The 25,571-nt window shown below is 45.4% G+C and overlaps 2 protein-coding genes across 3 annotated transcripts; one reads left to right on the top strand and one right to left on the bottom strand.

Annotated features, from left to right (window-relative positions):
- Window positions 1-1,472: 1,472 nt before the first annotated feature.
- On the bottom strand, window positions 1,473-9,841 carry LOC308226821 (solute carrier family 2, facilitated glucose transporter member 11-like; the record flags this gene model as incomplete). Its single annotated transcript, XM_080628866.1, has 11 exons — window positions 1,473-1,679; window positions 2,422-2,549; window positions 2,891-2,966; window positions 3,316-3,417; window positions 4,039-4,149; window positions 5,206-5,393; window positions 6,192-6,340; window positions 7,268-7,397; window positions 8,277-8,401; window positions 8,873-9,033; window positions 9,746-9,841. 11 exons carry the CDS (start codon window positions 9,839-9,841, stop codon window positions 1,473-1,475), a joined length of 1,473 nt encoding a protein of 490 aa, XP_080484992.1.
- Window positions 9,842-20,642: 10,801 nt separating this feature from the next.
- On the top strand, window positions 20,643-25,116 carry DERL3 (derlin 3). 2 transcript variants are annotated; one of them, XM_080628827.1, is made up of 7 exons: window positions 20,643-20,878; window positions 21,029-21,091; window positions 21,714-21,787; window positions 22,266-22,359; window positions 23,621-23,816; window positions 24,239-24,329; window positions 24,866-25,116. In XM_080628827.1, exons 1-7 carry the CDS (start codon window positions 20,786-20,788, stop codon window positions 24,972-24,974), a joined length of 720 nt encoding a protein of 239 aa, XP_080484953.1. In that variant the 5' UTR covers window positions 20,643-20,785; the 3' UTR covers window positions 24,975-25,116. The 2 variants fall into 2 exon arrangements, with proteins under 2 accessions (XP_080484953.1, XP_080484952.1); XM_080628826.1 differs by having other exon boundaries at window positions 21,026-21,091.
- The last annotated feature ends 455 nt before the right edge of the window (window positions 25,117-25,571 follow it).

The raw sequence follows: 25,571 nt of genomic DNA, 5'->3' as shown, positions 1-25,571 counted from the left end.
TGAAAGAAACTACCACTCAATAGTCAGGTCCTTTTGCAAATTTTATTGTGCAGTATCTGCAGCATTCAGTAGTGGAAATCTCATTTCCAGAACAAGAAAGACACAGTATTCCTTGACCCCAGCAATACAGTCCCAGAGGATGGGCTCTATGTCCCTGACTCTTCAGTCAATGAAAACCAAATCCAGATATGATCAGTATGATGTGTTTTCTTACCCGCTGTTTTTTATTTCCTTATCAGTAAACTGTAAAGCATGAAGAGCAAAAATGTGTCACATCTTATAGCAATGAGTACAAAAAGTGAAGCCCCTGTTACCATGTTTTGTCATTAAAATGTAGAGTATTCAGAGGACTGGAGAGAGAAGCAAACACCCAGACATGCAGACTGGATTCTACTGGAGGAGCACTACTCTTTTTTGTCTCATCAGTACCAGGTACTCTTGGAAATGCAATCACATTGAAACCCAGTGGTCCTCCTCTCTGGCATGAAATAGCTCCAGGCTGAAGACATGCTACGTAGTTATCGAGAATGAAGGAGAACTTGCCCAGTCTGGATTAGCCCACACATGATTTCCTGCAGCTCTACTTTCTCTATGTCTTGCTTTCTTCCAGTCCTGGCAAATCCGTGTTTGTCCCAATAGGAGAATCTCCAAAATCTAGGCAATGTACCTGATTACCAAGCAAGAGGTTTGACTTGAGGCAACAGGTTATGCTTGGATATTGCTCTAGCATAGTGTCTCCTTTACACCAGGACCTTTTATCTCCTTCACACCTTTTTTTCTTCAGACATAGCAATGACTTTCCCCCTCCTCAAAATAAAAAAAAAAAAAAATTAAAAGGGATGAAGACCATGCTGCAAGTCACAGAAGTGTGGTCATAAGCTCCTCAAGAAAGTCATAGTTGCCCTCATACCTTGTACTTGCTCTCAAGTCTAACTGTACGAAGGGGAAACACTGCATACCAGTTCTGCCTACTGACAGGCAGGGTACTCTTATTCCACTAGATTAAAGAGCTAAACACTTATTTTCATGTGGACTGAAGCTCCCTCTCTGGGAGAGCTCAGCAGCACTGGCTTGTTCATAGGAGCAGATAATTTCAATGTGAAAGCTCTGTCTTCTTTTTCTCTGTTTCACAAGTAAGCTGTACATCTGAACCTTCCACACTCAGTTCCTCCAGTAACTGTGGAGTCCTGGTTTGGGTAAGGAAAGTAGGAGATCCTGTGTTCTCAGTTACACAGCTGCTAACTTGCAGGGACTGACAAAGATCTTATTTCTTTCTAGACTGTGTGTAATTTTTTTCTGCAGAGGGTTGAATTCAGCTCATATTTCTGCAGTTGGAGAGAGCCACCAAATTCATCCTGCACTGCAAGTGATTATTTTTAAAGTACACTTTTGTGCTGTTTGTGGAGAGATGGATTCTGTCTTGCTTAGGGAGGCTTCTGGGCACTACAGTAATAAGAGTGGAGAGTTTGTTATTAAAGTCTAGTAACAGTCACCACTGAGCAGTTACTCTGCTCTAGGATTGTCTGTTTCTTCTTTCCACAGTAGTTCAGGCGGTTGAACTCCTCCATGACCTGCAGCATGGTCTTTCCTTTGGTCTCTGGCATCACCAGGAAGACAAAGATAGCCATGGACAGACAGTATGTCAAGAAAATGATGAAACAGAAACTACCAAGACCTTCCTGTAGGAAAAGAAAGAGACAAAATATGTTCACATAAATTGATCTAGATCTCTTTCTCTTATGATATGGAGTTTCTGTTTTTCTATTTATTAAAAAACTTGGTCAGGGACTCGATGTAAATCCTGCTTGCTGCCACCTGGGAAATGGCATGGAGTGGTAAGATGAACTAATTCTCCTTTCCTGTTCTAAGGAGGAAAGCTCTATGCTCAGCAGAAATTGAATGTCATTGCTTGACAATCTAGAGAAGTGCCGAGCTTCAGTTACTCTTCTGTCTGCTCTGTCCTTAGTCTGTGTTAGACTGGGGAAGGTTGGTAGCATGTTAGTTCTGTCCCTCCTTGCACAGCCCAGAACTGCGAAGGCATTTGTTTCCTGCTATGTATAAGTGCAGTGAGAGATCTCTGAAACTGCCCATTTTCCAAATCAACCCCAGAGGAGATGAACACACAGGAGAGGGGGGAAAAGAAGGGAACCCCTCATGACATTCAAATGACTTGGACAGTTGTTAGTGCCTCTGCCATTGCTTCAGTGTTTGTCAGTGTCACACTCTGTGTATATAGTTTTAGCAGCATCTAGAGTTTATCTAGCACTTTCATTAGATATCTGAGTAAGAAGAAAGGGGCATCAGAACTGCAATTAGTTTGAGCTGCCCTGTGTGTGAAGTGTTGAAAAAGAGAAGTATGCTCTGGATTCAAGAAAGGTTTAATCTCCTCTGAACTGAAACAAAACACCCTACTTCACTTACCACAATGAAAGGGAACAAAAGTCCAAGGATAAAAAGTTGGATCCAGCTTATAATGCCATTAAAAACGTAAGCGGCTGGTCTGTATGACTGAATGAATATTTCTGTGGGCAAGGAGCATAATACTCCAGCTGAAAAAAAAATAACCATATTGGAGAAAAAAGGAAGTTTAGAAATTTTGGAAGATGCTTCTGCAACTCATACTTGATACATTGCCACGTAAGTTAATGGTTTTAACTGACCTGGAAGTGTTTGAGGTGCTGCTTGGCTCTTCAGGAGGAAGGCATGTAGGAATGCAATATGAAATGAAGTTTTACCTCCTACCACAGTGTGGAGGGGAATACCTACCCCTGGGCTGAACCAGTAGTAGGGATTCACACTAACTGTGGAACAGCTACACCTGGGACCTCTCCTAAAGGCTGAAGTGAGGAAGGAATGAGTATATGAAACCATTCTAGTAGAAAATACCAACCTGGCCCAATGCCAAAGCTCATGATGAAAATAAAGATGAGTGCAACAGAGCAGTATGGTACCCAGGAAAAGGCATCCTATGGTAGGAAATGAAAAGCAAATAATGTCAGAAATTAAAATTGTATTTATTCAGCTCCATTAGAAACATTCATCACTGCTAACTATGTTACACATACATCTGTTTCTTCTACTTCCAGAAACTTCACAAGGAGATAATCTTGGCAGTGATCATGGTAGTATAATGCCATTGGCTTTAATCTGCATGTACATGGGTGGGAACAGCCCTGTTAGAATGACGGTCAGCTTCAGAAATACTTCTACTCTGACTAAAAAGTGACCTGGGGGGAGGGAAATGGTGATGATATCTGCCATAAAATAAACCAGCAAGACCTGACAGAGCTCTATAATGAGTAAGTGGGGTCTTACCTGTAGTGAAAGCGTGACTGTGAGGAACCCTAAAGCTAAGGCCATAACAGTGTAGCTTTTCCACAGCAGTGTCTTCCTTCCTGAACGTTCAATTAGGAAAATCTGCAACCAGAAGGACATGCTATCAGCTCCACAGGGCACAGCACAGACCTTAAGGACAGGCACTGGCAAGCTGTTTTCACCAGGCAGGCACGGAATCTCTGAAGAGACTGCTATGTAGTACCTCCTCTGGGACAGTGAGTGAAGGTGGCTGGGGGGATGGGGTAGGAAAGGTGGAGAGGTGCAGAGCTGCAGGGAGCATCGCCTGGGCAGAAGAGATCTGAGGTGGCATTCTGGTGGCAAAGGACAGCTGGAGAGCTCAGCAAAGTGGAGATGCTTGCAGTGTTAATTGCCATGAATCCTACAGCCTCCCAACAACTAGACACGGTGTCCTACCAACAAGTAGACACAGGGACTGTCATCTGCCTTTCCTATAGTGGGGAACTGCGACTCCCAAAGACGGCTCAGGCTGGGTCATGATTTTGAGAGAAAATCCTTTCCTCCCATAAATTGCATATGCCCATGTTTGCAGGGTGTGTGGAGAGGATTTATGTGAACAGTGCAAATACTACAGTTGATTTGCTGCAGAACATTTGATCCTTGAATCTCCATTTACAGTAGTTATAAAGATTGAAGTGAACCATGCATTATAGCAGAATGAAATTCAGCTGAAGAGCCACTTACACACATCACTGTGGTGAGGATCTCGGTGATCCCAACTCCAAGGGAGACATAGTGAGTTTGAGCAGGGGGGATTCCAGCATTTATAAATACACTGTATGCATACAAGTAAACCTGTAAAGAACAGAAAGATGTGAAGGCTGTACTCATGTGCCCATGTTTACAGTAGCTTCTGTCTTTTTTGAAAGAAAATAACTAATCAGATCTTAACAAAAGAGAAAATCTTCATTTCAGTAACTAATCCTCAATGTTTCCATGAGGCTTACTTGTACAGAACAGCTTTCACAAGCACCTCTGTCTTGAGCCCAGTAACAAATACAACCTTCTTCTTCTCTTTTTGCTTTTAGCACTACCTTTGTCTTATCTTACAGGTTATAATTCTATCTATCTGACATCTTTCACATGTTTTAGTGTTTTGTGTACTTTGGATGAGGAGCATACAGAAATGTGGACAATACATAAGCAAATGGTTTGATTCTCTTTCTACATAATCTTGAAGATTTTGATAGACATATGCACTCATAAAGCATAATAAATTCCACTGTTAATATACTCAGCTTCTACTGGTCCTCTGTGGTATAGTTACTGCAGCACTAGTGAGGGTAGAAAGAAGTCTTACTAGTCTTGAAGTCTTTCTGAATTTGCAAAATTCTTCTGGATTTTGAAACTTTCATGCTTTCACTATAAGCTCATTTTATACAATAACTATTCCCATGCCCAGAGATATGAAACATAGCTAGATATATGTCCAGAAAAAAAAAAATTATAACAGAATATATATCAGTAACTGTTACACATATTACTGGGATGTTGTAATTGTCTGTAATCAAAAATAAGTGCAAAGTTAAAGGATTTAGAAAGAAACCCAAAGATGTAGGAATACGGAAATGCTCTGTCAGCCTGACTCAGTTTGTACTGAGATGGCTGAACAGTTTTGAGCAGTGCCTTCTGGAGTTCAGAGATGCAGACAGGCTTATGCTGTTGTTTACTTGTTTGGTATTTGAGGTTTTATTTTATCCCCTTCCATTCTCTCATCATAACAGGGTAATTCATAGAGATGTCTTCAGATGACAGTTGCTAAAAGAGAGTTCTCAACTTATCCTGGGTCACAGACTCCCATGGCAAAATACTATAATAAGCAGTAAAAGCAGAGAAAAGTAGCACACATACCACATTGTAGCCAATTAGCTGCGTGCATGAGCAGACAAGGAAAAGAGTGATGAACTGCCAGCGGACGGATCTGTCACGGAAAAGATCACACATGCTCTTAGTCTTCTCCTCATGGATGGCTTCTTGCTCTGCCATCATGTCATCTATTTCAGCCATATGGTCACCATCTCCCCAGAGCCACTTCACAGCTAGAAGGAGAGGAAGAGAGATGACTCCTGGACCAAGCTCACCAGCACAGACATTAATTCAGAGGGTTACTTCCTGACTTGCAGAGTGTCATAGTTGAGCTTCAGGCTCTTTGCTTGTATGACCTTTCTAGAGATCTAGGTTCAGATTAGACACAGGTCCAGTTCATTTCTGTCTATTTTTACCCATAAGTCTTAATCACAACCTCACCTTTGGCCAATAGTTGCTTACTGTATTTCAATGTAAATCACTTACCAATCCTCCCCTGAATACCCTCCTGCTAAAGGTGCAGTTCTAGGGTATACACCAAAACACAGACAAGGAAAAGTGACTCCTACATTAAAAAATAAGTCTACATCCAAGAGTTCTCTCTTTCGACACTTAAATACTTCCAATGGTTGTTCCTCTGTTTATGTCAGAAGTTGGAGTTAGGATTATTGAAGAACTAAAATGCTTACAGATAAGGCATGACAGTAAAGAGCATCACTTTCTTATACAGGGCTAGAAGGTACCATATCCACAGCCTGACTGTTCAGGGCAAAATCTGTATTGATGGAAATACAAGCTCTGTGTGATCACATCCCTCAGAGGATCCTGGCAGAAGGTAAGGGAAATACTAGTGCCAAGAGAGTATTAATACCAAGCCAGAGGAAGCCTTCTTTCATTAAAGCTGAAGGTGGTTTCAGAGCCAGAAGACCAAGAGTCTTTTTCCCAACTGTACTGTCTTCCAGGCTCATGTGGGGCTTTACTGCATTCTCCACTTTTTGTTGAAATGGATGCTTTGTGCCCCATTTCCTTACCTTTGATGCACCCCTCCTTGTCCTTTTTGTCAATGAGAAGATAGCGGGGTGAGTCTGCGAAGAAGGGGAGGGTGAGAAGGTGAACGAGGGCAGGAAGTGCATTGACTGCCATGAGAACTGGCCAGAGAGCTTCTACTCCGAGAACTTCTCTGAAACAGAACCAGCAGAATGAGAGGAGCTGAGCAACCATGTGAGCACACACAGACACAGTATGGTCCCTTGGCGCTGCTGCGGGTGTCCGGGCAGCTTTCACCCAACAGTCTCCAGCATTCGTCAGCCCATGAAAATCTCAATGGGAGGTGGAACGGGAGAGCAGAGTGCTGCTGCCGGCAGCACACCAGTTACACAGTGTTGCCCCCTGTTGCACCGTGATGAGTGCAGCACCGCTGACTGCATCCTCCTGCACACCTGGAGCCCACAGGGGTGAACCATGTCCTAGCACAAGCACTGAAGAAGGAACCTCCCCTGGCGTATCCATCTGCTGCTGATCCCAAGAGCCTCAAGTTACAAGACAGGATCCACGGGTTATCAGCCTGCTACTGATCGTCCCATGTAGCAGCTGCTGGATTTTCTGTTCTTTTGAGAATACTGTGGCCAGAAAGACACATGCCAGGGGAACAGGACAGACCATCTTTGACACAGGACAGGCAGAGGAATGAATCCACAACAGTTTTCTGGTTTCATGGGTGTTCTGGCTTGTGTGTATTTTCAATTAAGTTGGGATGGATCTGATAGTCCCTGCTCCTTCCAAAAAAAATTAAAAGTAGACGTCATTTCTTACAAAAGATGGACTTCTTTCAAAACCCATTTGAATCTGGTAAAGGTTTTATTATCAGTATTTTTATCTCTCTTTGCTAGGAAGCAACATCGTTGTTCAGGATTAAATATTTTGTATGATTTCTGTTTCTCATTGACTTAAGTCAGAAATTCAGACTGAGCTAATTCAGTCTGGCTGCATAGGGTACCCTGAAAACATGTCTAAAAACAGTTGCTGATTTGCCTGTCCATAGGCTTGCATTAACATATGCATATATTTTAATAACAGAAGAAATGAAATAGGTCTCAGACCCCCTCACCTGAGACCCAGAGCAAATCCTACAAATCTTCCAATGGCAACGGCAGTAGAAGCGGTTACAGCAACCAGCCCACGGAGCTTCCGCGGGGCACATTCCCCGGCATACATGAGATGGATGCTCAGAGCTAAACCTGCAATCACAAGTGTTTGTCAGGGCAATTTCAACTCCCAAAGGTCTGGTGTTCTGGAGTGGACCAGTATGGGCAAAGCATATAGGGTGAGGCTCCAGGATAACTTTTCGCCGCGCTGAGCATTCCGCATGACATGAAGCATGTTCCTGGTACCATGGCCTTGTGCCTTTCCTAAATCCTTCACTAAGCAAGTATGCTCCTCTGGGGAAATCTGTTCTTCAGCAGGCTGGTCTTCTACATGTGTTTCCTACAGCCACATGGAAAGCGTTGCTGTTGCTTCTTTTAATCTTAAATTGTATATTTCAGTGCCTATTCAGGACGCTATGTGCCTTAATTTGTGCTTCAAACCAGCAAGTTAACAAATGCTCTATATTCCATTTGCTCAATGAATTATCATGTCTCAATTATTTTTGCTGGTTAGTATTAGCTATATGCAGCTGCTCAGGAATTGAAAACACGGACACAATGTAGCCTTCTGAGGCATCTGGAAATTAGAATTGCCCAGACTGAAAATCATCCCCTTGTTTGTAATATGGAAGACAGTATCAGCCACAACAAGCAGCCACAGAAACAAGAGGTCAGCTTTCTACTGACTGAGAATGCTCCCCTGAAATATTGCATGCTTTGGCTTTTTCACAGGTTGGCAGTACTTTCTGTCTGGAGTGGATATAAAGATAAAAGAATGATGAATGGAGATGTCACACCTGATTAATTTAATGACATTGGTGTTTTATTATTTAGTTAAAAATGCATTCAGAAAGCAGACCCTCTGCAGTTAGTAAAAATCTGTGATGTGTATACTCAGACTGCTTAATCCTTGCGTCCCTCAATCACTGCTCTCCCAACTATTTAATGCCATAGATAGGAATGCTGATTTACCTCCACACACTCCAGCAAATAATCTTCCAGCGATGATCATCTCAAAGGATCCACACAGCTGGCTGAATCCCATCAGAGCTGCACTCAGCAGGGAAGGGATATCCGCAAAAAGCATGGCCTTCTTCCTGGAATTAATTTAAATTCATATGAGCATAAATAGTGTCCCTGTGTCATATGCAGCCTTACAGAAGTTGTATAAAGTGTACCAAGTTGAACACTCTGTGCTGGCTTTTGAGATTAGCTGCAGTGAAGTAAATGGGAAATGGGAATGGGAAAACTTAGTTGTGGACCGATAAGCTAGTTTGATGCCTCCAGTGGAGCCAGTATCTGCACTGAGGAACAAGCTTTGTGAGCAGTTGTCTGTGAAATTCACTTTAAAATGCATTTACTCCTCATGTGACTTCTCTGGAATGGATTTGCTTTGGAATTTATAAGGGAGAGGGTACAATTTTCTTCGTGGTCATTGACAGATTTTGCCATTCTGTTTCTTCATCTGAAGCAGCTCTGGGCTGCTCACAGTGCCACTTCACAAGCAGTGTTTCTCCCATGACAGTTGTGGCTGTAAACAGAAAGACTAATGTAATCATTATTCCTACCTTCCAAATCTAACAGACAAATATCCGGCAGACAAGGACCCCAGAAGCCCACCAATGCTGTAAATGGACACAATGAAGGACCACACCAAAGTAATCATCTCTTCACTGGGAGAAGAGCCATATCTCCTCAGACAGGTCTCACGAATGAAACTTTTGATGTACTTTAATATAAGAACAGAAAACAATGGACTCAGTCAACATGCTTTTGCATAATGGCACCACTTTTTTTACTTCTCTTACCTACTTACTGGTCTTCTTGATCCATTTCTACTGACAGCTTAGTTGTAATCTTAGCCCCAGCAAAATCTAAGGGAATTCTGCCGCTAACATCCCATGTGTTAATGTTTTAGCAACAGGATGCAATGAATAAATATATCAATATATCAGCTGTGAGTGCCACTAAGATAGTGGTCTTGGCACCATTCAAGATGAAAAATACCTTCCCTAATTTTGCTTTTCCAGCTGCAGATATTAGAGCTGACCTCAGTTCTAGAGCTACAGTCCGTCTCTGTCCTCTTTCACCTTATAGGCAGTCACATAAACTTAGTATGTGTGGCCAAGCAAATGGTACAAAGGACAACCTAAGCATTGGAAAGAGGAGAATGTCCTGTGAGCAGCCCAGTTCAGTAAGGGGAAAATGGCTAACTCTATAAATATCATTAATCCTTTTCTTTCTCAGTTCTGTCACACCAGACAGATGTTAAAACCCCATGAAACACAAGAGCAATAGCAGCCACTCTTAGAACCAAGAAACACAGTTAGTTTTGAGAGCAGTAAATGAAGAAGTTGTTAGTGCTTGCATATAGAGGCAGGAACACATAAGAACATTGAAATCCATGCTGGTAGCTCAATCCATGAGCTGTCCATGCTTACCTCAGCAGGAGAATTGATAATGGAGATCTGCAACCCATATTGAAAACCTCCACCAATACCCAGGACAAAAGCCAGGAGGAAGAGATTGTAGCTCATTTTCTGGCAGGAAATAAAAGCAGCAAACAAAGCTGGCACAGCTATTCAGACATGTCCCCACTGTCCTGTTCACCTCCACAACTCCAACAGCCTGAGCAATGCCACACACCTGTGTCCTCTGACACCAAGGACCCAGCACAGAGTGCAATAGAAGACCAGAGCTACTAAAGCACAGGACAGTGAGGAATTTGAGGAGAGACAAAGCTTGTAGCTGCCTCCCAGAACCCAGTTACACACTTCAGTGCTTCTGTCTTCAGTTTTGGATGCCTTAATCTGCACTATCATAGAGTAACTTCTAGTGGGAGATGGTGCAATGTGCATGATTTCCATCTACTTGTCCTTCCTCCTCCTCCTTTTCCAATTGTTATCTCACCCAAATGAATATTTTGCTCAGTGACTTGGCTGAGACTCAACAAACATTTGGGAATTGAAGGGCATTCCTGGTTTAATAGATTATTCATCCTTTCTTAGAACTATATCTGATAGGAGGCTTAGAATACAATACAATAGAATTGTCTACAAAATGCATACAATACAATAGAATTATATACAAAATGCATAGAATACAATACAGTTCTGTGATACATGCTTACCCCATCCCTCCCACTCATAACTCTTTCATTGTGGAGGACTTTTCCAGTCTTCCAGCCCTCCTCCATCTATCAAATCATGTATTTTTTTTTGGCTGCTGTGCTCTGAACAACCTTGGTTTGTTTGAACTCCCTGTTACGTATCGAACATTAAATAGAAATGTGCTTTTAAATCCAATTTTCTTTGCTTTTAAAAAAACAATTCCTTGCAAGATATTTAATATCTTTCAGATACGACCTCGTGCTATTATTTGAACCACACTTGATTCAGATTTATTTTTCTTTCTGTACTCAATTTATACAACAGGTCTTTTAGAATAGCAGCAAGGAAAAAAATATATACTATTTGGCAAAAGAAAAAGAAGATAACCATATACCAATTTGCATGCAAAGGTAGCCTTTTCTGCTTACAGCCTAGGTCTTTCCTAACACTTTCTTTGGTTACTTCAGAAAAAGTCACTCTATATACAGAGAAAAGAGGAGCCTGAGATAATATTTCAACATGTCATTTCATTCTTTCTTGGTATTTACAGTCCATTTAGTTTGTCATGAAGTTCTTGCTATTTGATTTGTCATTATTGAATTGGTTACTGATGAAACTGCAGATGGTTTCGGCATGCTGTGCATTCACCCCAGGTCACTAGGGAAGAGAAGCTCCAGCAGCAACTAACAGACAACTAAAGCTGCAGGAGATAAGTAAAGGACCATTAAAAAGGCACTGATGGAAGCCAAAGTCCAGGGACTGACCTAAACTAGAGCGGACTGGCTTGGACTGCCCAAGTCATGGGTTGGATAATCAGTTACCTAAAGGAAAAGTTCCTGACTGCTACATTGAACCTCAATACAGAAAAGCCTTCTGAAGCCTGACTTGGGCAAGGCTGACTAAGCCTGTCCATTCAACTCTTGAATTATGGGGTCAGGTAACACTTTGAGAGTAATGGTCATTGCCTAAAGTTCAAGTCTGTGTCCCTATAATATACTGCAGATGCTAAGAAAGTTGAATCTCAGTTTCAAATCCTGACTGTAAAATAAATAAACTGCATCTTTACTTTTATCCATAATTCTCAAAGGGCATCTTTATCTGGCAGTCTCCCAGATGGTTCTGTTAAAAGGTTTTTTTCAGGTTATTCAAACAGCTTAGGGGGAAATTCCCTTTCCTGGTGAGAGGCTTCATTAGATGGTTCCCCAAGCTGGGGTGCTTCTTGTCTTTAGTGTCTGAAAGAACCCCAACCCCAGTTGGGTTAGAAGTGAGAGGTGGCTTGTGCAGAGGAGCGTTGTCTGTAGTAACAGTAGTAACTATTTTTCTCAGATGCAGATGGTTTTTAATCAATACAACAGTGCGTGGTTCTTTAATCTGCAAACACTGATGTGAACCATGAGTCCCTGAGGAATATATTTCAAGATATATTTTTGCCTAACACTTCACATGGGAAGAAAATTGACTCGAACAAAGTGTCATCTTTTTTCAGTTGAAGGTGTTTTAATTCAGTAAAAGTTAACCAACTTGTTAAATGCTTCAATTAAAATGTAACCACTGGTTGTCTTTGCTTCATCAGTCTAAAGACACCTGACTTTGGGCCATAGTCAGAAAAAATGCTTGAAGTTGCAATTAGTGTCTCCTGACACATGTACTTGCAGGACTGGCTCTGAAACTCAGGCAGCCAAGTGAATGTGTATCATTTCTGAATGTTAAGTGTGTTTCATACTGTCACATGCAGCTCCTGTCCTGCCAGGGCTCTGGGGAAAAGCACAGTTCTGACTCATGGGAGTAGGCACAAAGGTGGCCAAGGTAAGGACCTCTGGACACTGGAGGACTTCTCCCAGTTTTAACCAGTTCTTCCCTGCCCTGTAGGTCCTAGCAGTGTTTCCTGGGAGTCTTCCTCTGCCCAGGCAGTCTCTTCAGTTCATTCCCTGCTTTCTAACCTGTGTCTTCTCAACTGCCTTGTTTTCTTTGCTTCACTTCTCTTTCCTGTAATTTCCCTGATCCTCACCAAGGGAATGACAGAATATTTTGATAGCATCGTGATGGCAGCAGCACTTTTTTGCTTTGACTGTGTTTTCTGCTCTTTCCATCTGCCCCTCGCTGCTCTCTCCAAACTATAGAAATGAAAAGTATCTCTGCAGTTCCCAGCTCCATGGAGTCCTGCTCTTGTTTGTCTTGTCTCAAAATACTGTTATTTCAAAATCTCAGTGTTGTCCAAGAGCAGAGATAGCTGCTCTTGCCCATGTCTGTGTATGAATTACTTCTAAAACAGCAGCAACCACAAATGAACCAAAGTTTAGTTTTAATTTTCCTCTATTATAAAGCTTAGGTGGTGAAGAATAGTTCTCGCACAGACTCCTTTTCTGAGAAATAGCTGTGCTGCTCCACTCATGCCCAGCACGACAGTCACGCACTCCAGAAGTGTTTACAGCCCTGTCATTCAAAAATGCTGTATTTTTAAAACGTATAGTTTAAAGATATACTGAAAGAAACTTTAACTACTTATTTTGGAAATGTATGTGGGCTTCTCTGCCGCAGCCATCAGCACTGCTGTGATTGTCATGCAAACAAAGGCAAAAGAAAAGAGATGGCTTGATTAGGACTTTGAGAAGAAACAGAAAGAAAGAAACTTCACCAGTCAAACCAATGCCTGTGAAATGGTTCCCTTTTCCATGTAAGCTAGAGAAGACAGCAAGGCAGCACAAACAGCAATGAGAGGTTCGCTTCTTTCTGTAGAATAGAAAGGCACTCCCTGGCAGTGGGAAATGGTGTATTATCATGAATCCTAGAGACGGGATCTACTGGAGACAGAGGCATATTGCATTGCCAGCAACAACGGCAAAGCTGCTGCTTCACAAAATATCTGGCCTTTATCCTGGTAATTTAACATTTTTTCATCCTGCAGAGTGCAGTTTGTGAGGGGCCTGACAGATTTCCAACTTTTCAAAATAGATTATTTTTTTTTTCTAGATGCCTCTTTGTCCCTACTCAGGTTTTACTACACTTGAGCAGAAATATAAACCCATTCTGCATCACCGAACCTTACAGGCATCGGTAGGGATGTGGTGCTGCACCAGCTGCAGCCACTAGGTGGCAGGAGAAGTACAACATTTACTGTGTCAGGCTCTGAGTCCAACATGCCAGCGGTTTGCTGCTGCCTGTGGTATCTGGCAGGGATCAGAGGATTCCTTTTAGCAGCTTTCCAAATGATAACTGCATGTAACTTGTACAAGTTAACAGCTGCTGACGCACTGTTTGGGAAGCATGTATCAGCAACAGTAATACACTGGAAAAGGACAGCTCTAGTTTCTTCCTGCTGCCTATTCTGAATGAGATCAGGTTTGGATAGACGTCTTCCAGGAATAAAACCACATCTTCTGAATTAGGAAAGAGCTTTCTCCTTTTCCCTAGCATCTTATAAGCAGGCACTGCCTAGTGCGAGTCTTTGTCCCCTCAGGTGATGGTGTACAGGAGTTTCAGCCTGTGGCTACCTGGTGGAGTGTCCCTGGTTGTGCTAGTCACTGAGCTGTGTCATGGGAGCCTTTGAGATAGACGGGGATTATTCCATTTCTAGCTCTTTAGGCAGAGGCCAACATGTCAAAGCATGTATCTAGTTGGATAAGAGGCTAGGGAATGCAGCTCACGCCTGGGCCTGAGTACCATGAATCTGCTCCATCTGTCTGTTGCAGCCAAACATAAAATTGTATCTGTCTGCAATGACCTGATCAAGAGCTGCCTGCTTAGAACATTGCATTGTCTTATTTTCCCCAGGTAAATATGTGCACATTCTTCTATTTAACAGGTGAAAGCAGTATTCATCACAGCCCAAAGGTAATCCTAGAGGCTCTGGACACCAATGCACAAGGGCAGGTGTGGTCAGGGGATGTGTTTGTATCTCCCGTTGGGCCTTTCAGTGGGCTTGCCTCAAGCTTCCCCTTATTTCACCTCTCTGCCTTCCCTGAACTGTGCAGAGATACGTTCTCTCTCTTCAAAACCCATTCCCAGTGCTTTTATGTTGGGGTTAAACCAGAGAGGTTGCAATCTGTGCAATGAAATAAAGCAACTGCTTTACAGGTCACAGAAGGGAAATAGCAGGTGAGCTTATGGCAGCAACAAGAGATGAGTGAAGTCCTGCAGGGAGGTAATGAGGTGCCTTGGACTGCGGCACAAGGCTGCTCACAAGGCTCTCTCTTCCAGAAGGGGCATAAATTGGCTGTTGCTGTGACTACATCTGTGTCTGCAGCTGAGGTGGGAGCTCCTGGAGTTGTCCTCTGTGTTTTCTCGTAACAGCTGCCTTGATGATGAGTGGATGGATGGACTTTTTTCTCCTACATAGCATCTCTATGACTTGAGTTTTTGTGCTGACAGGTGTTCACAGTGGTTGTGTTTCTAACTGACTTCCCGCCGCAACTTAAAAAACCAGCATTCCCAGTGTTTGGCCTTAGGGTGAGTTCTCACAGTTTCAGAGTGGCAGTTGGTGTGGATGAGAAATCTTCAGTCTCGAGGTCTGTCACCAGGGCATAACCACTGCACTGCAGTTACTCAAACTCCTGGCTTTGGAAACAGTCACATGAACACAGCAGGTTACCAGCACCACTGTGGGGACCAACCATCCTCTTCCCTCAAATACTTTTTCACTGAACTCAAGTCTGTCATAATCAAGGTGGAATATGATGGCATAAGCATGGAGAGTAGTTATTTGGAGAATGTGATGGCAGTCTCTGCCTGTAATTATCTGTCTGCAGTAATAAATAATAATCCTACCCTTAGGAAGGACCATCAATGCATGGTCTTCGATGTGCCATGCACTGAGAAGTGCCTATGTTTTAGAGTGTTTTTATCCCAGGATTGTCTGGACCAACTGTAATTGCACTGCAAGAGAAGAGGCTTGAATCTACAGGATGAATTCCCCCTACAAATGCTACACTGTCAATCACAAAAGAGATCTGGAGCTGCTCCCTGGCTGGTTGTTGGCTATCTCCCAAGCTCTAGTCTGGCTATTTCTGTAAACCCTTATCTCTTTCCTGTAAGGACCATCACAGTGAAATATGAAATACCTCTGTCTGCTTGTCCTGACTCTTGCAGAATTCACTCAAATATGGAAGACAAATAGCACCATCTACAAACAAGCAGCTTTCTCAAGAAACATCCTGCAGGTCTGCTGTTTTTATGGTGAAAGCAATGTTTATGGAACTTAGCTGTTAAAAGGGATTTTCTTTGTAGGAAAGGAATGCCCGGCTATGACACCATTATTCTCAGTTCCAGCAGTTCACTAACGGTCCTTAGAAAAAAATCCATGATTTATCTAAGTTCAAGACACTGTATAAGAACTTCAGGAAATGGGCTTCATTGCAGAAGTTTCTCAGGGCAGGGACCCAATGCTGACAGAGCTGCTGCTACCACACAGACTCACTGGATGCTTTCCAGACCAGAGGAGATACATGGGAGCTGAGTCCTCTGAGGACACGAGGACAGATACAGCTTAGGGAACTAGCTGCTTTTCCTTGCCAGGATTTTTGGTTGTCAGAACAGCTCGATGTTCTGTGCATTGCATCAGTAGTGTACATTTACATCCTCCTGATAAGCAATAGAGCTTCTCTGGGAAAACTGAATGCTGAAAATAATTGAAATACACTTTTCTCCATTTTCTAAGTCCATTGTGTGCTGTAGGTCATGCTGTGGCTGAACTATTCCCTTTCCTCCCTTCTTTCTATCAGACACTGATGCAAGCGGTTAGTTGAAACTGGGTGACCTGAAGGTCAGAGAGCACAAACTGCTTAGCTGAACAAAATCTCTGTTCTTGCATGCAAGAGAAAAGTGTTTACACTCTGCCAAATGGCAGTAAATGTCACTGAATGTTCCTGTCAGAGAAGAGGAAAATATGTGCAGCAGTGTCAGAGTGTCAGACTCATCCTGATTTCTTATTTAATGCTTACTTCAAACAGAGCTTTCAATTAGACCTGTCCCCTGGCCTATTGAGAGGCACCTGAGTCCTGCCTCTGATGAAAGCCAAAGTACAAATACCATTTCTGACTCCTTGTAGGGGCCTTCAAGAGCTGGCAGCATGCTCATTTGTATGTGCTGCTGTTGTGAGCTGAACATAGACCTCTTTTTATAATAAACAAGCATTGTTTCTTGGTTCTTTCGTTGATTTGGCCACAGCACTTATGAAATGGATGTTACAAAATGAAGGCCCTTGAAGGATATTCCCCACTGGCAGCTGTGGGAGGTGACCTGACCTATGGTGCAAAGGACAGATCACAAGGCAGAAGAATTTAACAAGAATGATTAAGCACTGGGAAAAAAAACCAAAATCTGTGCAGAGACAGACATTTTCTTGCTTGATGTCTTCAACTCATGATCAGAAGCTGTTTTGGAAGAGGTGCTTTATTTGGATATGTGATCAGGCTCTGCTCAAGAAGATTTAGGCAAGATCTTCTTATGATATGCCAGATGCCAAGCTGTATTTTTGAACTAAAAACCATAGGAAATAAAAATAACATAAACTTTGATTTACAGCAAACCCTGTGCAAACCACATGTCCTTGAAGGAATGAACTCCCAATGCTATCTTTAGTTTCTTGTTAACAAACAAATAACACACACACACACCCCCCCCCCATCCAATTCTGTATGATTCACTTTCTCCTGACTTTAGCCATCACACTGTAGAGGTAGCTGATCTGGGACAAGAAATCCTTCAATGAAGGAGAAAGAACTTATATATGGCCATTAAACATTGCAAAGTAAACATTTCAAGTTATGATGACACAGCTTATCTATGCACAACAGGCTCATGGAGCCTCGTTTCCAAAGCTGGAGCAGAAACTCTTAGCGACTACTGTGAGATGGATCTGGAGCTTTTGGCACCTGCTGTCCATACCACCGAGGACTGAGTCCGAGAGCTGAAAGAACCTTCCAGAAAGGTCCCTCTGTCTGTTAGGGCTCATTTGCAGGGAAGTTCAGTGATGCTCTTTCTGAATTTGTTCCTAGTGCCGGTGTGCCAGGCGTGCAGCAACGTCTTCTACACCAGAGCTAACTGAGATGTCAGGAGTGGCATGGTGTGGAGAGCACTAGGGTGAGTGAGACCTCGTACAGAACTTGCGTAGTCTCATATCTTGGTGCAGGGAGTCTGAGAGTGGGCGGGGGGCAAAGGATGTCTTTGTTTTCAAATGCATAGAAGAACTGGGGCTCTACTGCGCAGGTATGGAGTGTTGCTCCAGCCACGGTGGCCAGGGAATAAACGCTTTCTATGGAGTGTCCTGTAGCCCAGCTGGAGGAGGTGCCTGTGTGCCTTTAGACCAGGTGTGACCTGTCACACCAGGCAGGACACGTTTGCAAAAGGTCGTAAAACAAAAAGCCAACGGTGTTAAAGAGCAGAGGGCACATGTCACCAGCCGGACACTCATCGAGCATGTGGCTGGGGCTGAGTGAGCACCCCTGGAGAAGGCGCCAGTGCTTCTTAAGATCTGTGCTGCCAAGGCTCAGCTCCTTCCATCCTGCGACTTCGGAGAGTGCTGTGATGGGCAAAATGAGAGCTTGCTGCCTTCAAACAAAGCATCTGTTTGTTCTTGAAACAATCAGTGACAGCAGTTAGATCTTGAACTCATTACCGAGCCCAAAACAATTATTATAAAAACAAGTTCCAGATGGGCTCAAAAGGAGTTGTTTTTGTCTTTATTAAATCAGAATGGATTCCATGTCTTCAAGTTCCTCTGGCATTTATGGACAGGAAACATGAATTGCACACAATAATTCACTACAAACAAAAGAGATGAATGCTGCAACAGCCCATTTATCTTTGCTCATGTGCTTTCTTGAGGTTTATGTGCTGGTTAACTTGTGAGGAGAATTAATAGCTTTTTCCTTTGTTTTCTAACTCTTTGCTATTTTGGTTTGCAGAAACTGAGACAGGAAGATGTTGAGTTTCTGTTAAGTTTACCTGCAACTCCAGGCAAACACTTGTATGTTCCTTAAAATCACTCCAGAAATAGAAAAAACAGAACAGAGGCAATAGGATAGTCTAGTAGCAGTCACTGTCTATGTGCAAAGCCATTCCTTTTCAGGAAATAAATATGTTTTTAAATCAAAGCCAAATGAATGCACAGTGGTGAGTGTGCAACACACTCTAGTTCTTCTTCTCCAGGCATATTTTCTTGTGAGTTGGTTTGTGGATTGTAAGTGTTTACAGTACAACAGGTTGCTATGAGTCAGCCTGCAGATGCAGAATGGGTAAATACTGTGTGGAAAAGAGAGTTGCCTCCTGTGCCATTGTGTTTCAGTTCTTCCTGTGAGAGATCTGAGCTAAGGGTAAAGATGGAAGTTCTTCCACTTAGTCCCTCTGTCAGCTCCAAGAGCCTACAGATAGACACCTTTTCCAAAGGCCACCCAAAATGGACCGAAGTCTGGGCATCAGGCCTATTTTATGGAAACCGAGTTTCTGTTGTCTTGGGTTTTGAAAGTGATGCTACACATTGACATGAATTCAACTGCTTCCAAAAGGAAGGGGAACCCAAGAGACAGCAGGCAGCAGCTGTACATCAGCCCTGCTCAGGCCTGCACTCACATCTGCCCTGAGGCCCTGGGCAGGAGAACAGCACAAGGAGGAAATCAGCAAAGATTTCTGCATGGTATTTTTGTTCTGGCAGTCCCTCATTCCTCCTTGCCGCTGAGACAAAGAATCTGGGTTTGGTTTGGGGGGGGCTTTTAACTAGATTCCATGATTTTACAGAAGGGAGCATGTTGGCATCATCACAAAGGTGCATCATGTGAACTCAGCTAGGCGGCTGACTGTTGTGATGTTGTGGAAAGACGTAACTCCCCAAACCCATAAAATGTGACAGGGATTGTAGCAAAGACTCAAGCTGCCCCTTGTTCTTTAGTGCATGAAGTCAGCTTGGCTGAGCTCCAAAGGGAGTGAGATCATGGGCAGGAAGCAGCCTGGGAACTGGGGGTGTCAGTGAGGTTTGTTTGGCCTATTCCAGTGTGAGATGGTGAACTTCCCGATGTGTTCCATAGCTTCTGCCCCTTCCCCCCATGAATCTTACAAAAGAAGGCCTTAAGTAGAAGCAAGTAGAGTTCTCCAGTTTTGGCTGGCAAACAAAGGAAAAGAAGAAAAGTGAGAAACTAATGGCTTTTATTAGGTTCCATGCAATCTCTGATTTGCACATAGTCCTCCACACAGAGCTTGTGGGATTGATCATTTGGATTCTCATCTCTGCGGAGCTAAGTGAGACTGAGCTCCAGAACAATGACCTCCTTCCAACAGAGATAATCCCAGTGTTCATCTCCATACTTGGTTCAAACAAGGAAGGAAGGAAGGAATCACAGGGCTTGAATCCAGCTTCTGGCTGGCATTACCCACAGGCAACAAAAGCAGATAGGAAACCTCTAATCCCACATCCAGAGGAGCAGGATAATTACCCATTTATTTCATCCATTATTCATTTATTTGCTCACAGTTCTTGGACTCAGTTGCCCCTCTTGCTTGGCTGCAAGCTCTGCACTGTGCCCCAGTGCAGCTCTGCCCCTGAGCTGTCTGTGCTCCCCCAGGAGCAGCCATTTCTCAGCACCACCGCGCCTGCAGCCCATTGTCCCCCCGATGTGCTTTAACACCCCTTTCATCTTCCAGCGGGGTTGTGTTCTTCATCAAAGGGCAGCCAGGGCAGAGGTGATGGAAACACTGACCCCACTGGTGATTTAATTTCCCATTAACTGGGGGTTTAAAGGGAAATCTCAGGGCTCGTTTAAGGCTCTGCTGACAGCTTCACCTTCTCCTGCGTAAAGCCAGCACCAGGCTGCTGTGGCTGTAATGCCCGATCTGACCCCTGAGCACACGGGCAGCTCTGGAAGCAAGATCGGCACACAATGTGGGGTTTAGGCAGACCTTATCAGAGCATCCTTCAAGAGCGCTTTGCAGTATGCTGGACACAGCTATGGGGGGAGCACAGATATTCCACTCTCTCCTCCGGAGTTAACTGCAAATGCTGCGGCACCGCCACCGGCACCGGCACCGCGGCCCTGACCCCGCCCCGCCCTCCACGCTTCACCCTTCTCTCCTGCTGATTGGCCGGCTCCTGGGAGGCACGGAACGTGTCCCGCCCTCCGCAGTCTGTCACGGGGATGCTCTGCTGCCATTGGCTGTGGCGACTCGCCCCGCCCCCGGGAGGCGGCCCCCAGTGGCTCTGCCCCTCCCAGCCCGTTACCTCCCGCGGCGGGTCCGTGCCGGGTTGGCGGCGGGTGGAGGCCGAGGGCATGAAGCGCGCTCCGATTGGCCAACTCGCGCCGCCTGTCGCTTCGGGATTGGCCGTGCGCGGCGCGCGGGGGGGTGTTAAAGGTCCCGCGGCGCGGGCAGGGGCTGTTGCTGTGCGCCATGGCCTACCAGGGCTTCGCGCAGGAGTACCTGGGCATGCCGGCCGTGACGCGGGCCTACACCACCGCCTGCGTGCTCACCACCGCCGCTGTGGTGAGGCCGAGCGCGGTCCTCGCGGGGGGAGGCTGTGGTGGGGCGGTCAGGGTCCCGGAGGGGGTGCTGCGGTGGGGCGGCCAGGGGGCTAGCTGAGGGCAGTGGGTGCCCGGCAGCAGGTGGCAGTGCTCTGCCTGTCTCCCACAGCAGCTGGAGTTCATCACCCCCTTCCAGCTGTACTTCAACCCTGACCTCATCTTCAGGAAGTTCCAGGTGAGGCCTTGACCGAGCTTGGGGGCCCCTCTTGCCCCTTCCTAGCGAGGGGTGGGTGTAACGGGCTGGGCTCTGGGTGTTCTCCTTTGTAGAGTACTCAGGGAATGCTGTATGATCCAAAGGGGCTTCTTTCCCATTGCTCCAACCTCAGATTGGCAGGAGCTGGGTTGCCAACACGGTGTCCTCTCTTGTCACAAACACACAGTCTTTCCTTGCCATGTATTATCTTGGCATTTCCTTTTTTATTTTGCTTAAAACCTGTCTCTTCTCTTTCTGTGACACCGAGGTGTTTGGCCAGCTGATGTCAGGCTGGGTGGGGAAGGTTTTATTGTAGAGAAGCATGAGCAGTGATTTATGTTGGCTCTGGGCACTGAATCGTGGCTGTTCGTCCCTTCCTGAAAAGCTGAGAAATCTTTCCCGCATCTGAAAGGGCAAGGTACTCTGATACGGGCAATGAAGGGGAGTCCCAGGTGAAGGTGGTGGAGCTGTCTGGTGTCCTAGGGTACTTTTGAGTGTACAGGGTTGTGACTGGGCATCCCCAGTGGGTGCGTGATAGCCACTGTACATGTGATGGTGAGAGACCTGTCTGTCCACCTCCTTTGCTCTCTCTCTTCTCTTTCAGATATGGAGGCTGATCACCAACTTCCTCTTTTTTGGGCCACTGGGATTCAGTTTCTTTTTCAACATGATATTTCTGTATCCTTTGGTCTCAGTGAAACTCTCTGCTCCATTTTGGCTTAGATGTGTTTTCACACCATCCATCTTCCTCCCCAGGCTGACTTGTCTTGGTAATGGTATAGGGCTGTGGCTCTTTTGGTCTGAATTGAAGCCAGTCCCCGAACAACTGTGGCTACCTCCTGCAGCTCCATCTCTGCTTGCTGCAGGGTAGCCCTTCCAAAAGACTGGAGAAGCCATCAGCACTGCTGTGGCTCATGCTGGAGAGCAGTGCCCATTCCTGGGGTGAGCTCTGGCTGGAGCACAGCAGTTGCCTCTTTCTTTTGCTGGAGTCAGTGGAATGAGGTGATGTCTGCACTGTTCTTCTCTGGGGCTGACAGCTCCTGTGATGAATTCGGTCGCAGTGGGTTTATTCCCTATAAAGTCGTGCTGTGGGGACACAGGGTGGTCAGCTGTTAATTTCCTATACTGCAACCCCTCCTTTCTCCCCTGCTCTCAGGTACAGGTACTGCCGCATGCTAGAAGAAGGCTCCTTCCGTGGAAGGACAGCTGACTTTGTTTTCATGTTCCTCTTTGGAGGGTTTCTCATGACAGTATCCTTTTGAGTTGGCTGAGGCTCTTTGGTGTTCTGAGCTGTGGATAGTGTGGGTCTGGACTGCTAGCTTTTTGAGTCGCAGCTGCATTGTGTGGTTAGTAGCAGGTACCTGCCTGTTGAGCAGGACAGCTGGCTTATGAACCTTCTTCTTGTGTCCCAAGCTTGCCAGGCTCGTGCCCTGTGGCTTGGGAGAGCATACAGTGGAGAGTATTCTGCCTGTACAGCACAGCTCATGTTCCTTGCCTTGCCCACCCTTACCTCCTGGCCTGTGCCCCCTCCCTGTCCTTAGAGCGGAAGCACATATGGGAAAAGCTGCCTGTACTTGTGTTGCTGTCTGCAGAAGTGCTGATGCACCTGGCAAGGCGATGGGCTGCCTGATCCCAGAAGAGGACATGTGACAGTGTGCAGAGGAATCTCAGCCTTGCAGGAAGCCCCTTGTTATGCTGTGTGAGAAACCATCCAGCTGTGGCCTGTGGCACCTGTGTTTGAGCTCTGGTGAGGAGTACAGTGGAGTGCTGCTGCTGCCATTGGCATGAGGCTGCTCAGAAACAGAGCTGCAGCTGAGGGGAAGAACACGGAGCTGTAAGGACAAGGAGGGAAGTGTCTGCTGTCAGCATGTTGGGCAGTGTGAGCTCAGCACTCTGTCCCTGCAACCTGTCAGTGGCTGGAGGTACTGTCATATGTCTCCAGTTCTCTTACTGTAGGACTAAATAGTCTGAGGAGAAATATCTCCTTCCCAAACATAAAACCTTTTCTGAATGTCTTGCTGCTGTCTTATGCAGATGGCTCAGCACTGCTCTCCCCACAAAGCTCTGCATGAAGCTTTATTTGCTCTCATGGGTGTTGGCCATTGCTGGGTGTTTGTCAGTGTCCAGGAGCCCACAGCAGCCATACACTTGGCCATATGTGGATTTGAAGTCCAACTGCAATAAGGGCAAGGGAATATTTTGCCTTTGTCCATCTACTTGTGCTCTGGAGAAGAGGGTTGTGAACGTCAAGAGCATCTCGCTGCTGAAGTTCATCTGTAGAAGGCAAATGCTGGATGTGAGCTAGTTGCTAATATGGGCCACATGCCCCAAGGGCTGTAAGAATGTGAAGGCCTTTCTTTGAAGGTGACTTTTGATGGGGACTTTGTGGAGGTGCCTATATTAGCTGATTAGCTGCCTGTGGTTCTGGGTTGCCTAGTCACAAGGCACCCTGTGCTGCCTGAAGAAGGTGCATAGGGTGGGTAGGCCTTTCCTTGACTCAGTAGTGCCTAGCTATTTGGACTCTTTGCCAGCCTGTTTTTCCTGGGCCAGGCTTTCACCATCATGCTGGTGTACGTGTGGAGTCGCAGGAACCCTTATATCCGCATGAACTTCTTCGGGCTTCTTAACTTCCAGGCCCCCTTCTTGCCCTGGGTCCTGATGGGATTCTCTCTGCTCCTTGGCAACTCCATCATCATTGACTTACTGGGTAAGTCAAAGCTGGTGGGTGCTGGGGACAAGGGCATTTTGCAGACACAGTGTGCTCAATTCTCAGATGCTCCTGGGGTGCTAGCACTGTCTCTTACTTTCATCTTGTTTAAGATGGTGGGTTTCCTAAAGTGAGCTGGCCGAGGTTGTTGGGTGGCCAGCCTTGTGCCTCAGCTCTTTGCTGTGTCTTCCCCAGAGGCTGAAGTTGGATAGAGTGAGCTCTGCTGGCAGAGTCTGACAGGCTTGTGTGCCCATTGCAGCAAACAGCCTGGCCCTGTGGAACTGCAGCACTGGTGGGAGCTGGGACATGGATACACAGCTGAGGGATTCTTGTAGATTCCTCCTGCTTAAGCTCCCAGTGGCTCTGGTTCAGCTGGCAATGGAGTCGCAGCTGGGGCTGACCTTGGTCACATCTCTTCCCAGGGATTGCTGTGGGTCACATCTATTATTTCTTGGAAGATGTTTTTCCCAACCAGCCTGGAGGAAAGAAGTTGCTGTTAACCCCTGGCTTCCTGTAAGTAAAGCTGATTCTGGGCTTTGTATTGTTTCTCAGCCTTCAGCAGACTGTGACAGTGTGGGGTGAGTGTAGGATGCAGTTGCATGGTGTTAGCACCTCAGCTCAACAGTTTGTGCCTCTGCTGCAGAAAGCACTGGCACGTTGCACATTATGTGCATATGTACACAAGGTCCATAAAGCAGTTGCTGGTACCTTAAGCTTTGCTAGTTGAACTGGAGCACTCTTGCTGCTTGTGGAAATGCTAGATGCAGGTAGGATTGTTTCCTGATACGTTTCTGTACTTTAAGAAAGCAGAATACACTCTGCTTCATGCTGAGGATCAAAACTGACCTAGAGATCAAGGAAGCAGGTACTGTCATTGTTAGATACTGATCTGTGCAAAAGAACAGGTAGTGCTGGTGCAGAGGGCAGGTGGCTGAGGCATATAGCCAAGCTCTGGGAAAGGCTGGGATGTTCCTTGGAGGGCTGGGAGTTGTGTCCTCAGCTCACTCTCCTAACCTGCCTGCTTGGTGGGATGGCATGTCCCTTGCCAGGAAGATGGTATTTGACACACCAGAAGAGGATCCCAACTATAACCCTCTCCCTGAAGACCATCCGGAAGACCAACCTGGAGACCAGGACCAGAACCAGCATCCACAGTAACATGTGGGACTCTTCTGTGTGGCCAGATTCCTTTTTTCTGGATGGACCTATGCTGTGGCCCAGAGATCCTACTGGAATAACACCAGTTGACATTCTGATGTCATGTTTCACTGTTTGTATGGGTAACCCATTTTCCCCTTGTACTAAGTGGTTCCAAAGAGCTTTGCACATAAGAACTGATGAATGCTTTTGGAGGTGTTCTAGGGACAGGGACTGGAAGCTGTGATGGCTCCTCAGTTACTGGGGAGTAAGTATCAAATGGGGTGTTAAACCAGTTGCTCCTTCTCTTGCTGTTTGATTTGATGCGTGCCAGGTCACTCTTGCCCTCTGTAGAATGCTCCTGGCTCTCCTGGTTATGGGTTTTCAATGAAGTAGCACTCTCGACTCTATCATGGTAGAATGCAGCTCAGCCTCTTCCTTGCCTCTCAGTTCCCCACTCCTTTTTGGTTTTTGTTTCCAAAGAGTCTTTACATTAAAGTCTTTATTTTTCAGTAGTGTGTCCATTTCTGCCAGGGGCAGAGGCAGCAGTTCACCAATTCTCATCAGGACTTGGATCACAGCTGCCAGGTTGCTTGGGCTTTTCTTCTTTTGGTGGAA

The sequence above is a fragment of the Psittacula echo genome (genome assembly GCF_963264785.1).
Source record: "Psittacula echo genome assembly, chromosome: 13".
Taxonomy (NCBI): domain Eukaryota; kingdom Metazoa; phylum Chordata; class Aves; order Psittaciformes; family Psittacidae; genus Psittacula; species Psittacula echo.
Note: the sequence above shows the minus strand (reverse complement) of the source record. Positions and strands in the feature narration are given on the sequence as shown.